Here is a 12474-nt window from a genome sequence, read left to right on the forward strand (position 1 = left end):
TTAGCCAGCAGGACTCGGGCCAGCGGCCACCACTCGGGGTGCCAAGGAAGAGGGGGAAGATTGGTGAAGGGCAACGGGAACAGGAAAGGGCAGGGGTGGTAGGTTGGGCACGTCCCCTCAGGGCCCACCTGGGCCTTAGGGCAGCAAAAGCCGCCCGGGTCCCCCAACCTTAGGCCCGGCCGGTGACCGCCCCGTCTTTCTGCCCCCGCCCCAGGGAAGCAGATGATTGAGACTTACTTCGACTTCCGCCTCTACCGCCTCTGGAAGACCCGCCAACACTCAAAACTCCTGGACTACGACGACATCTTATGAGCCCGGGAGCACAGGCGGAAGGGAGGAGACGACCGCTAGCCAAGCCCGCGTGGGCTCGTCACCACAAGACTTTATTTTCCCCGGTGGGGCGGGGGGGAGCGGGCCGAGGCCCGCCTTTCGCCCCCCCCCCCCGCCACCCCGGCCCAGGGCCGGGAAGGGGCAGAGGAACGACCCCCGGCGTCTGGGGAGGAAGCCGGACAGAGCGGCAGGGCCCAAGACGTGGACTCTGTCAACCCCGGCCGGCCCGGAGTCCCCGCCGGGGGACCCGTGGTGACGGCTGGAGGGTGGAGTCTCCTCACAGGACTGAGCTGCTTCAGGTCTGGCCGGACCCGAATTCACTCCCGGTCCTTTTAAGACATTTTCAAGCTCAGGTTTTCGTACAGAACAAATACGGGACCGTCCTCACGCGAAGGCCCGGAGGAGAGGCAGGGCCCGAGCGGAGACAGTTATCCCCTCCGCCTGACTGGGTGCCGAGGAGATCGGAGAGAGAGGTCGGGCCTTGCCAAGCCTCTTCGACCCACGAGGGCCTCGGGCTGGTGGGCACCGGTGACTTCAGAGCGTCGCCTGCCAGGGGTCTCAGAGAGAACAAGTGCAATTTTTACTCAGAGGAATCGAGCGAGGACGGAGACGACTTAATTAGTTAGCATAACACACCAGTAACCAATAGACATAGTGTTTCAGTCTGCCTGAAAATATATTCGGAAAGGAAATATATCTTCCGTGGACATATTTAATCACCAGCAACATGGTTGGACGTCGCCAACAGGGTGCCCCTGGATTGTACTGCAGAGTAGCTCCGTCGAACTAACGGAGGGGGCTTTTTCGAAGGGGGGGTTTCCATCCCTTTTAGGATCGGCTCGGCTACTTCCGCCGCTGGCCGAACTCCCCCTTGCAGATCGGGAGGCCGGAGAGGTCCGTCCGAGCGGAGCCGTGGGGTCTTCTGTCGGAGGCGGACGGCGGGGAGATTTTGTCATTTGCTGCTCCGGAGACGTCTCTCGGCGAGGGGCAGGGCGGCGGCTATCGCCCCCGAAGAAGGCCACTCGGGGACTCGGGGTATTTGAAGGACACTGGTGGGATGCTTCCGGAAGTATGTCGCACTGGTGACTTTCGATGCTGGGAGTTTCTCCCTCCGCCATATTCCCCAGGAAGTCAGCTCGGGGAACACCGTTTTCTACCGGATTCACCATCTCACTGATCTCAGCCGTTTCACCCCGGACAACTGCCCGGAGGCTTGTAGATGGCGGGCGGCAGCCTCTCTTTTCCAAGGGACTGGACGACCTGGGTTTTTCTCAGTCCTCAGGTGACGTTTTTCGATGTCTACTCTTCAGCGTGGCGGGCCAGAAGCTGGTGGAGGAAGGCAGAAGAGGTGGCTGTCGACTGTCCCGTGCGTTTGGTGGGGAAAGCAGATGAGCGAGGCAGAGGAGGCTGGTGCTTTGGTCGATGTCCGCCCCCGGGTCCCCACAGGAGGAGAGTCAGTGGAGACCCGGGGGAGTGGTCAGCTAGGTTGAGAGTCGGGGGCCCCATCCCCGCCCCTCCCCACTACAGGGGTTGGGGTGGGGATTCGGGCCCAAGCCGGGCCACCGACCGACTCACGGTTTTTCTTGGCGCGGAAACAGCGTCCCCGGTGATGTCCCGGTGAGCGTTCCGGATCCAGGATGACCGCTGACCTCTAGGATATGGCCTCCTGGAAGCTCGCCCCTGGAAACTCCGGCCCGGTGAGGCGATCGGGAGCCGGGCTACCGACACCGATCTGGGTGGCCGTTTTGGATGTGACCTCCGGGGGTTGGCCCGGTTCGTCGTTATGGTTAGCGGGGTCCCATGGGGCTGGGGAGGGGGGTCGGTTGTCTGTCTCTGGGGGCCCGGCCGCACGGTGCTGGAAAGGAAATCACCAGAGGGACCTTGACCCTCAAACCTTTTCAGCTGCCCTGGGGCATCGGGTGAGTTTCTGGGCACACCTAGTCCATGCCATGATTCATATTATCTAGAGAGATTAAGCCAACACAATTAAATGTGTCATGTCAACGCTTCCCTGTTTAACCCCTCTCCTGCCCATCTTCAGGGGATAAGTTACTTCACTGGTCACGGGGCGGGGAAGCCTGGACGGCCCTCTGGGGGAAAAGGAAGCGCTCGGATGTAGCCGCCTGACCGTGGCCGTGAGGAGAGCTCTGGGCCTGGGGGCGGTCGGGGCGGGAGAGGGGAGCCGCTGTCCCTTAGTGAGCCAGAAGTGAGGTTGAGGAGAAGGATCCGCCCGTGTCAGCATCTGGCAGCCCTGGCAATCTGGGCGACACAGAGATGTTTTTCCTCTGGCCTCGGACAGGAGTTTAAGTTCCAGTCGGGAGGCTGAGTTTCCAGAGGGGGTCGGCTCTATGAAGGTCCCCCGAGGCATCTGAGCCCTCTTGGGCAGGCAGACCCCCCCCACCCCCCGGGTGGATCTCATAGAACATCGGGAGTCCTTGGCACAACCCCCTCCCACCCCTGGCGGAAGGGAAATCAGGTTGGAGCCACCGGATGCGTTTCTGGGATTGAAGTCTGGGGAAGTCTAGGCTCCGACCCAGGCCAAGGGTGGAGTCCGTCTGACTCCTCGATTCTGTCAGCCCGTCGGGCCCGAATCGGCCACCCTCCTGGTCTCGGAGCGCTGGGATGAGGCGGGCTGATTGGCCCCTCAGCCATCTGCTGTCGGCCTCTCTCTCCAGCCACGCTGGGAATCGTTCACGGCTCCCACAGTGCCCATTGGCGGGGGCTGTGCTCGGCCCCGGAGGGTCCTTGGGGCTCCCAGACCCGGATAGCTTTCTGTCCGGTCCCCACCGTCCTGTCTCCAGCCCTGTTTCCCGGGCAGGGTCCTCAATCCGACCCCCGCAAACTTCCCACCTCCCTCTCCGTTCCCAGAGCAGCCCGCACAGCTAGATAGACATGCCCCTGTCCCCTCCCTCCCACCTTCGGGAGGGGCTCAGAACCTCCTCCTTTTGCCGCTTGCCCTGCCAGAATCTTCACTCACCCTTCTAGGGATGTTCGGCCGGTCTCTCCCGGTTGACCCGGCCTTGAATGCCCACTTGGTCTCAGGCCTCAGTTTCCTCATCTGTGAAATGGGGAGGCAGTGGCAGAGCCACGAAGAGGGCCTCCCCTCTCCCCGAGCTGCCCCTCGATCCCCCCCGCTCCCGGAGCCCCCCTCATAGTGGTCAGGTTGATGGAGGAGGAGGGGTGCTCAAGCACCCTCAGTCCTGGCCTCCCACCTCACCCACCACATTGTTCAGGGGCCACCGGTCTGAGGCCGAAGGGCCCTGGGGCCGAACCTAGGGGCTCGCGTTTGCCCCGGTGGCAACCAGGTGCCCAATAAACCCGAGGAGGGGATGGGGTTGCTGTCAGAGCCCTGTTCTGTGAGGTGTGCCACGGTGCCCTGGGGGAACCGGAGGCCGCCCTCTCCCCAGCATTACCGCCCCTGCACCTTGACCCTCTGGGCCGACCACCGTGGGCCGGTTTGAGGTTGGCAGGGCAAGGCGGTCAGGTGATCCCTGTTCGCCCCAGAATACCCATGAGGCCCTAACGTCCGCCCAGCCTTGCCCTCCCTTGGCATCTCCAGGATCACTCTGGGAGCCGAGGTTCAAGCGTGATGCCGGCTGCGGGGCAGCAGCCTGGGGGCGGGGCACGGACCCGGGGAAAGTGGGAAGCGGCCCTGACTGGGCCCTCGGGATTGTGGGATCCGAGGGCGGGCGCACCGGTTCGCGCCCGAGTAACTTGCCCACCGCAAGTGTGCCTCAGGGACCAGGGTGCCCTTTGACCCCTCAGGGATAGGCCCTTCCTCAGGCGATCAGGGGCCTCCAGAGGGCATTAAATCCATCCCCCTGCCTCCAGGCAGGACTGTGCCTAGGCCAGCCAGGTGGAGGAGTGAAGAAGTTGCTCCCTCGGCCTCCCGGTCCAGTGCTCCCACCGTGGAGGCGTGAAGTCCATCCTGCCCTGTGCTCGACTATCTTTTTTTCTCTGTGGTATTTGTTAAGCGCTTTCTCCGTGTCAAGCACAGGGATGGGAGGGATGCCCCACGGCCAGGAGAGCGCCAGGTAGCCAAGGCCCCGGCGTTTGGTCTCTTTGGGGTCGGCTCTAAGGGTCCAAACAGTCATCTCAGGGGACCCCGCTTTGACCAATGGCTGTCTTGGGTTTCCATTTTAGGGAGCAAGGTGATCCCCAGTGGCAAGACTCTTAGGAAGGGTGTAGGGAGCCTGGTAGGGAAGGCAGGGGGGAAGGAGGTGAGAATAACTGTCCTTTCGCCCTTAGCGATCAGCCTCTTGTCAGGGGAGACCAGCCCCCGGCTTTCCCGACTCCCAGAACCCCTTCTCCGGCTTCTTCATCCCCCTCATATATCCGGGCTTGCCCCCCTCCCCTCTCCCCTTTCCCGCCTTTCCTTCCTCTCCAAGGTCTCCAGCTCCCCATTCCTCCCAAACTGGTCTGTACTAAAAGAGAGGGCACAAAATCCAGTGTTGGCTATAACCATCCCTCGCCTGACCTTGGGCTCACAGATGACACCGACAAGACCGAGATGCGGCCGATGCTCTCTCATATACCGCATTACTGCATTGGCGCATCCGTTACCCACAGTCCTCGGGCGCCCCTTTTTATTTCCCCCTCTCCTGGTGCGGTGATTTTTCCGGAAGCCTCTGCCCGTTTCTGACATCCAGGCCGGTCTATCTTCCGTTGCTTCCCAGCCGCCCACCGGGATAGCTCGTCCTCTGAGGTTTGAATTCCCTAAGTGTCTAAAACATTTCTTCCGCCCACTCTGTTCAGTTTACCCCATTTTAGCTCAACAGAGAGCAGCTGTTTGGGTATCCTGCTGTCATCCTTTCTCCTCTCACGTCCCGTGTGGTGGGAGAGAATCGCTTCAGCGCCGCGTGGGATGAGAGTATTGTATAGTACTGTATTGCATCTGTTCGGAATCCAGAATTGCTGTTAGATGTACACGGCGTTGGTGAGGCCGCTCTTGGTCAGGTTTGAAGTCTGCGACCCGACTGGGTCTCTCTGGTTGTCGGCCTTCGGCCGGTCAATCGATCGAAATGATCCACGCAATGCTTACTGTGTGCAGAGCACTGTACTGAGCCTTTGGGAGAGGACAATCCGATAGGGATTCCCTTTGCCTATTCCGAGAAGTGGTTTCAGGTCACCTGCCTGTCTTGTGGGCGTGCTTGCAGAGCACCGTAGGCGGGATGTGAGGATTTAGGATGAAGCTCTCAGCCCGCTGACTGGAAATTGCTTCCCAGAGGCCCAGAATTAATCTGGGCGCCTCAAAGAGGGTCTCCCCATTGGGCCAGTAGCCCTAGGTCACTCACCCTTCTGGCGGGAGGGACCCAGAGAGCCTGCCTAAGCTGCCTCTGGCAGCGGGGGACATGATTCCCACCCAAGTCCCAGCCCAGGTCCTGGAGCCCGATTCCCCCACCTCTGGAGTGCCCCTAGAGCATGGGGGTGTCCTCCCGCCTTGCTCAAAGACCGTGGGAAGTGGAGGGAAAGGAGGGGAAAGGGAAGGTGGTTAGAAGGCAAGGCGGGAAACGGGGAGCTGGCTCTGGTCTGTGTCCCCAGATCCCAGAGCACTTCCCCCACCCCAACCAAGGGGGGAGAATTGTACCCCTGCTTCTCCTTTCTTTCCTTCTAGCCTCTACCCAATCCCCTGGCTGGTCCTTCTCCCCGGTTGTCCCCCCTGGCTAGTCCTACTTCCCCAGCTGGCTCTCCCCCTTAGCTGTGCCCGCCCCCTCAGCCGGTCCCTTTCCCTTATGTCTGGGCAGCCTGAGGGCTGGCTTCCTGCCGGGCAGCAGGCCGAGGTTTAGCTGGATGAGCTCCCCTACACCCACCCCCTCATTTTTGCTCCCCCTTCGGGCCCCCACCCCTCAACCAACTGCAGATCTGGACCAGTGGGACCTCCAGGCGGTTGCCCGCCCCAGAGGGTCCTCCCGGGCCGGACCTCGAAGTCCTGGGCTCCCAGGATACCCGGACTGCCCCCTGCTCGCTCTGGGCGGCGGCACTAGAATGTGAATCAAAATTGGGCAGCCGAAGCGAAAAGGCCTAGAAATAGCCCCCCCTCTGACCCCATCACACAGCCAGTTCTTCATGTTATCTAACTTCAGTGTCTCCTGCTGCAGTTGAATCCTTTCCTTTGGTTCCATCCTAGGCTAAGGTTCTGCCTCGGACAGGGGCCGCGAGATGCTTAGAGTAACCCCTTGACGGTTGCCTTCGGGCGTGCATCCATCCATCCATCATTTATCCATCATCCAGCCCTCCAGTCATCCTCAGCCATCCCTAAATTTCCCCCGGTGGCTCAGCCGGGACACTGTGTGGGCTGGGAAATCTGGGCGTCAGCGGGCCAGAGGGACAGGGATCGGACTGCAGTGCCGACAGCCAGAGGAGGCCAAATCTCTCCCACGCACAAGCAGGAGCTGGGATGCTTGTTCCCTCAGCTCCCGCTCTAGGCGCTCAGCACAGTCTCATTGCAGAGCCCTCCCCGAGCTCACCATTCTAAAGAGAAAGACCCCCATCGGTGGGTGGGCAGACAGGCAGGCGGGCAAACAGGCAGAGAGAGAGAGTGCTGCCGAAAAGAGCACGAAGAGTCAAGCAAGGGCCCCTCAACACACCCACGTATTCTTATTTCCAGGCCCACTCAAGGATACGCACATGCTCAGGTGCACACACAGAGGTACACAGGTCCCCCGACACATCTGCAAGTATGCAGCTCTCCCAGTGCACACCCAGGTACCCAGATCCCCAGATGCACACGCATGCGTGCAGATTGGTGGCTCTCTAGGTGCACGCGTTACGCAGCTTTCCGGGGACCCTCATGGGGACACAGATCCAAGCCCCCAGTTGCGAGGGGATGGGAGCCACCTGAGGGAGGGCAGGAAGGAGGGAGGTGGGGCAGTCAGGGCTGGACCAGTGATCTCGGGCCAGGCCGGCCTGCTGCAGTAGCATGGTCCATTCAGAAGGTCAGAAGCCGGCTTGGCTCCCAGCCGATCCGGTTTCCCCTTCTCCCGGGTCTGCTTCAAAGAGGCTCAGGCCTGTCTCTGACCGGGATTTTCCTTCCAGAACCACACTCCGGCCCCGGGAGGGCCACAGGGGCATTGCGGTGATGGGGCAGGGGCCGGATCCCATTCCCACCTTCGCTCCCTCCCCCAGGCCTCCCAGTTCCCACATGTGAGCCCCTGAATGGGGAAGATGCTGGGAGGGGGGCAGGGGACTCCTTTCCTGGAATCTCTTGGGGTGAAGGGGCTGTCTGGGGGCGGGAGGGTGGCAGCAGCGGGAGAGGGAGGAAGGACGAGTGGTCCCCTAGGAGCCACACGTAGAGGGGGAGGAGGCTGGTCGGGCTGAGGCCAGAGAACTGGGCCTTCCAGTCCACCCAGCTTAAACTGCTCCGGGGAGTCACCCAACATGAAACCGGAGGTGCCCGGTGAAGAGACAGGAGTCTGGGGGCTCCGGGACCTCGAATCCCACCTGTGCCTCCTTCCCCAACCTCCACTGCCCTCCCTCCACCCCCGTCACATCCCCTGTCGCCCTGGAAGTCAGGTTGGGTCCGCCCCTGCTTGCTTCCCATCTCTGCGCTTTATTCTGGAATCTCTCCCTCGCTCGACCGTAAGCCCCCCAGAGGGTCGCTTCTACTAGCTATTGGACTCTCCCAAGAGCTGAGCAGAGTGCTCTGCACACGGTAGTCTGTAAGCCCCCTGAGGGCAGGGATCTCGTCTGCTAAGTCTAAGTAGATCGGAAGCCTCTTGAGGGCAAGAATCCCGTCTACTCACTTTATTGTTCCCTCCCAAGCACTTAGTACAGTGCTCAACATAGAGTAAATGCTCATTAAATGTGCTAGATTGATGGACTGATTGATCGGTGGATTAATTGGATGACGTTGACTGGAGTTTCATCTGGCGCCGGACGTAGAAAGCACTCAATAAATACCATTCATTGACTGATTTTGCCCCAAGCGGAGCCCCTACCTTGCTGGTCAGGGGATAGCCCAGCCAGCCTGACAGGGACCGTGTCCGCCAACTCAATCGTGCTGGACTCTCCCAAATGCTCAGTCCAGTGCTCGGCAGGCGGTAAACGTTCACCGGCTGAAGCGCGGCCCAAACTAGGGGCTTGACGGAGATTCTCCCGTGTGGCTCTGGGGCAGGCCCCATCCACACGGTCGAGGAAACGCCAGGGAGAGGACTCGTCTCTCCTCGCCCCCCAGGACCACACAGCACCCACCCTGGAATCCTTCGGGCCTGGACTCCGCCCTCCTGCCCCCACCCTCCCTCCCCGGGGAAGCTGGTCTGCCCACCCACTGTGCCGCTGAACCCCCAGATCTCACCTCCAGCAAGGGGGCTCCTCTCGCCGGCCCCTCTTCCGCCCTAAAATGAACAGAAGCTCCAGAGTCCCCTCACAGCCCCAGCCTCACCACTTCTCTCTTTCCAAACAAGACTTCTAACACCCCGCACCCTCGACTCTCCTGCCCCCGGCCCAGTGCTTACAGCTTCTCCCCAACCTCTTCCCGCCGGCTCGATCACGCCACCTCCCTTTCCTCCTACGAAGCCCTCCCACACCGCCACCTCCCCTTGGAGGCCCTCAGTGATTAATCTCCCCACACGTTTTCCCATCCGGGCCGAGCCCTCGGCCGGCCCGGCGCCCCCTGAGTCCTCGAGGCTCCGATCCGTTCGTCTCTCTCGTATCCACTTGGGCCTCGATCTTTTCAATCTACGCTCACCTTCTCTTAACCGTCGGATAGTCACAGAGTTTCGCGCGCTGGGTCTTCACGCGTTAGACTGTAAGCTCTTCAGGGCAGGGTCCGTGTCTTATATTTCCTCAGTAGGTTCCCCCGATGCTGAGTACAGTGCTTTAGACACAGCCGGTCCTCAATAAATAACATTGGTGATGACGACTTCGAAAAATGAGTTCTTCTCAACGGTCTGCGAGACGGGGGCCCCCGAAACCACCCTCGTCTGGCCCGAAGACTGGAAATTCCTCGGGCGCGGGGATCATGGGTACCAACTCGGTTGAACCTTCTTCTCGCTTAGTACGGTGCTCTGTACAGAGTTAGCGCTCGATTAAATACCATCGATGGATCGATTGGGGGGCGGGGGAGGGAGGAAGGGACGGTTGGAGTGGGTGACCTCTCCCTGGGTCTTGGGGCCCCTTATCGTTTCGGGTCTTTATTGATGGCCCAGGGGAGGGTATTGAGAACTGACCCAAAGGGTGGTGTGAGGTCACTGAACGAAGACTAGAGTTGGCGTGAGGTCGCGGTTGGAGCTAGGTTCGGTGACCTGCTGGATTGTCCTCGGGGTCACCAATTTAACCTCCGATGGCTGACGTGTCGTTGCTTAGACCGGCCCCCCTTGGGTGACCTTTCCGATTGTATTATCCTCTCCCAAGCGCTTAGTCCAGTGCTCCGCACACAGTAAGCCCTCGATAAACGCGATTGATTTATTGATTGACTTGTGGAGATCGGCCTTGAAGTTGAGGGAACTGAGCCCACTCACTTTCTCATCGCACTTTCAAGAAGCAGCACTTTCTCCCTGTTCAGACCCCATGGATCAAGGCTGCAGAGACCTGCTGTAGACTCTTGTCGGGAGGCAGGGGGATGGACCGGATGACCCGGGGAGGCCACAGAGGGATGGACCAGACGACCTGAGCAGGTACCTTCCCCCTACTTTTTTTTATGATATTTATTAAGTGCTTAGTATGTGCCAGGCACTCTACTAAGCCCTGGGGTAGATACAAGCTGCCCCACATAGGGCTCATGGTGTCAATCCCCATTTTACAGATGAAGTCACCGAGGCACAGCAAAGCGACTTGCCCAAGGTCACCCAGCAGACAAGCGGAGTCAGGATTAGAACCCAGCTCCTCTGACTTCCAGTCTTATGCTCTTTCCACTAGGCTACGCCACTTCCCCCGTCCCCCACTTTTTCTCTGGCTCCGTGACAGAGTCTGGGATGTGCGAAGCTCTGGGAACAAGGGAACAGGGCTGTCTGCCCAGATTCCCAGAAACCCCTGGCCACCTTTCCCAGGAGTTTCAGGGGCAGTAAGTGGATGGTTTCAACCCAGCCAGAGGGACCCAGCGCGAAGCCCCCTGACACAGGGACGGAGAACTTCCCCGGGAATCCTTTCGGGGTTTGGCAGCCCTCGCCGTTGAGGGGTTCTTTTTTCAGTACGCTGACGCTCTCCCGGCTGCCATTTCGGCCCCTCTCATTCCGGCCGGAAGTCACCGGAGTTGCTGGGCCGGGAAAATTCCCGAGGGCCCGGGTGGCCGGCTGGCAGGCTCTTGGAGGGGTAAGCCGGGACGCCAACTCCGATATGCTCTAGTTAGGGCCCGGCCTTTCCCACAGTGCCTCGGTAATCCCAGCAAGGCCCCAGACCTTAGCCACTTGACACGCTGGAGGCAGCTGGTGTGGGGCAAGGTCTGTGGCTGACCTCCTGATCTTGTAACTCCCACAGCGCTTACTACAGTTATTGGGACAGAGTAAGCGCTTAACAAATTCCACCCAAAAAAGCAGCCCCGAGGTGACCCCGGAGGGGGTTCACCGCAGGCCTGTGAGATCCAATTCCGCCTCCCTCCAGCCCACCAGGGCGGGGCACCGCCTTTCCCCGCAAAAGCCGGCGGCTTTGTGGCATTGCACTCTCCCGGTCGCTTAGTACAGTGAACGTTCAATAAATACAAATGATTGATTGATTGATGGAATTTAGATCCTGAGACTCCTGAATACAAAATCTTGCATCCATACAGAGCTTAGTACAGTGACTGGCACATAGCGCTTAACAAATATCATAATGATTATTATTATTATTAGTCCCCCCCACCTCCCTCCATCCTGATTCTTATCCATCAGTCCCCCAGCAGCTGGGATCCCCACGTCCTGGGTCCCTTCCATGCCTCCCGCCCCCGGAGGGCCGAAGAGACCCCGTGGACATATGGGGTGTTGCCCCTTGGGGGTCAAGGGGCACTGCCGCCCTCAGTGATCCGGGCATTGGGCAGGTGAGTCGGGGCAGCGGGCAGAGACACCCTAATGCCCTGGGCTAAGGTTGGGGCAGAGGGGAGGGTGGGGAGGGGCGTCTGGATGCAGTTCCTGGCGTTTTGGATACGAGTCACCAATTCCTGGTGGAATGGACGGGGTGGACGTCTCCTGCCTGAAGTCACCAGGGGAGATTCCTTAGGACCCGGCCGGAGCCAGAGGAATGGCAGGACGGAGCCAGACCCGGTGCTCCCTCCGGCCGGGCCCATTGCTCTCTCCAGTCAGGTCCAGTGCTCCCTCCAGGAACCCAATGCTCCTTCTATCCAGCCCACTATTCCCTCCATCCAAGCCCAGTGCTCTCTCCAGCCAGTCCAGCGTTCCCTCCATCCAACCCCAGTGCTCCTTCCATCCAGGTCCAGTGCTCCCCCCAGCTAGCCCAGTGCTCCTTCTAGCCAGTCCAGTGTGCCCTCCACCCAGCTTAGTGCTCCCTCCCTCCATCTCCAGTGCCCCCTCTAGCCAGTCCAGTGCTCCCTCCAGTCAGCATTGGTCCCTACCCCTCTCTGGATGAATGAGAGGAGGCTCGGAATCTGTGCTCTTTCCATGTGGGGAGCATGGACTTCCCTCAAGCCCAGCACAGACCAGCGGCCCCAGATTGCTAATTATCATTATCTGCTACTGTTATTATTAGTAAGGACTATTTTGGGCCACAGCGTGTTGGGTTCTCATCCCGGCTCCGCCACTTGTCCCGTGTGTGACCTTAGGCAAGTCACTTCACATCTCTGGGCCTCCGTACCCTCATCTAGAAAATGAGGATTGAGACTGGGAGTCCCATGTGGGACAAGGACTGTGTCCATCACGATTTGCTTGTATCCACCCCAGCGCGTAGTACAGTGCCGGGCACACAGTAAGCGCTTAGCAAGTACCACAGTTATTATGAGCCTCCTTCCGTCTCCTGCCCCGAGCTGCTGCCCTGCCCTTCCTCCTCCACCCAGCCCCTGGCCAGCCCCGTGACCCTCTGAGTTTCCTTCTGAGCCTTGACCTCCTCCGCCCTGCTGTGAATCAGTCAAGGGATCCGTGACGTTTACTGAGCGCTTACCGTGCGCGGAACACTGGACTAAGCGCTTGGGCGAGTACGACATCAGTACGGCGTTAGCGGACACGTTCCCCGCCCGTCACGAGCTTTGCACTCTAGAGGGGGAGACGGGCATGAATATGA

The 12474-nt window shown here is 60.1% G+C and overlaps 1 protein-coding gene across 4 annotated transcripts in view; it reads left to right on the plus strand.

Annotated features, from left to right (window-relative positions):
- Positions 1-9190, plus strand: part of NSMF (NMDA receptor synaptonuclear signaling and neuronal migration factor) — a 30029-nt gene extending 20839 nt beyond the window's left edge. For all 4 annotated transcript variants that reach the window (XM_029054398.2, XM_029054399.2, XM_029054396.1 and 1 more), the window contains one exon: positions 215-9190. In XM_029054398.2, the coding sequence (XP_028910231.1) occupies positions 215-312 (98 nt within the window). In that variant the 3' untranslated portion in view covers positions 313-9190. The remainder of the gene's footprint in view (positions 1-214) is intronic.
- The last annotated feature ends 3284 nt before the right edge of the window (positions 9191-12474 follow it).

The sequence above is a fragment of the Ornithorhynchus anatinus genome, chromosome X4, assembly GCF_004115215.2.
Source record: "Ornithorhynchus anatinus isolate Pmale09 chromosome X4, mOrnAna1.pri.v4, whole genome shotgun sequence".
NCBI classification, from domain to species: Eukaryota; Metazoa; Chordata; class Mammalia; order Monotremata; family Ornithorhynchidae; genus Ornithorhynchus; species Ornithorhynchus anatinus.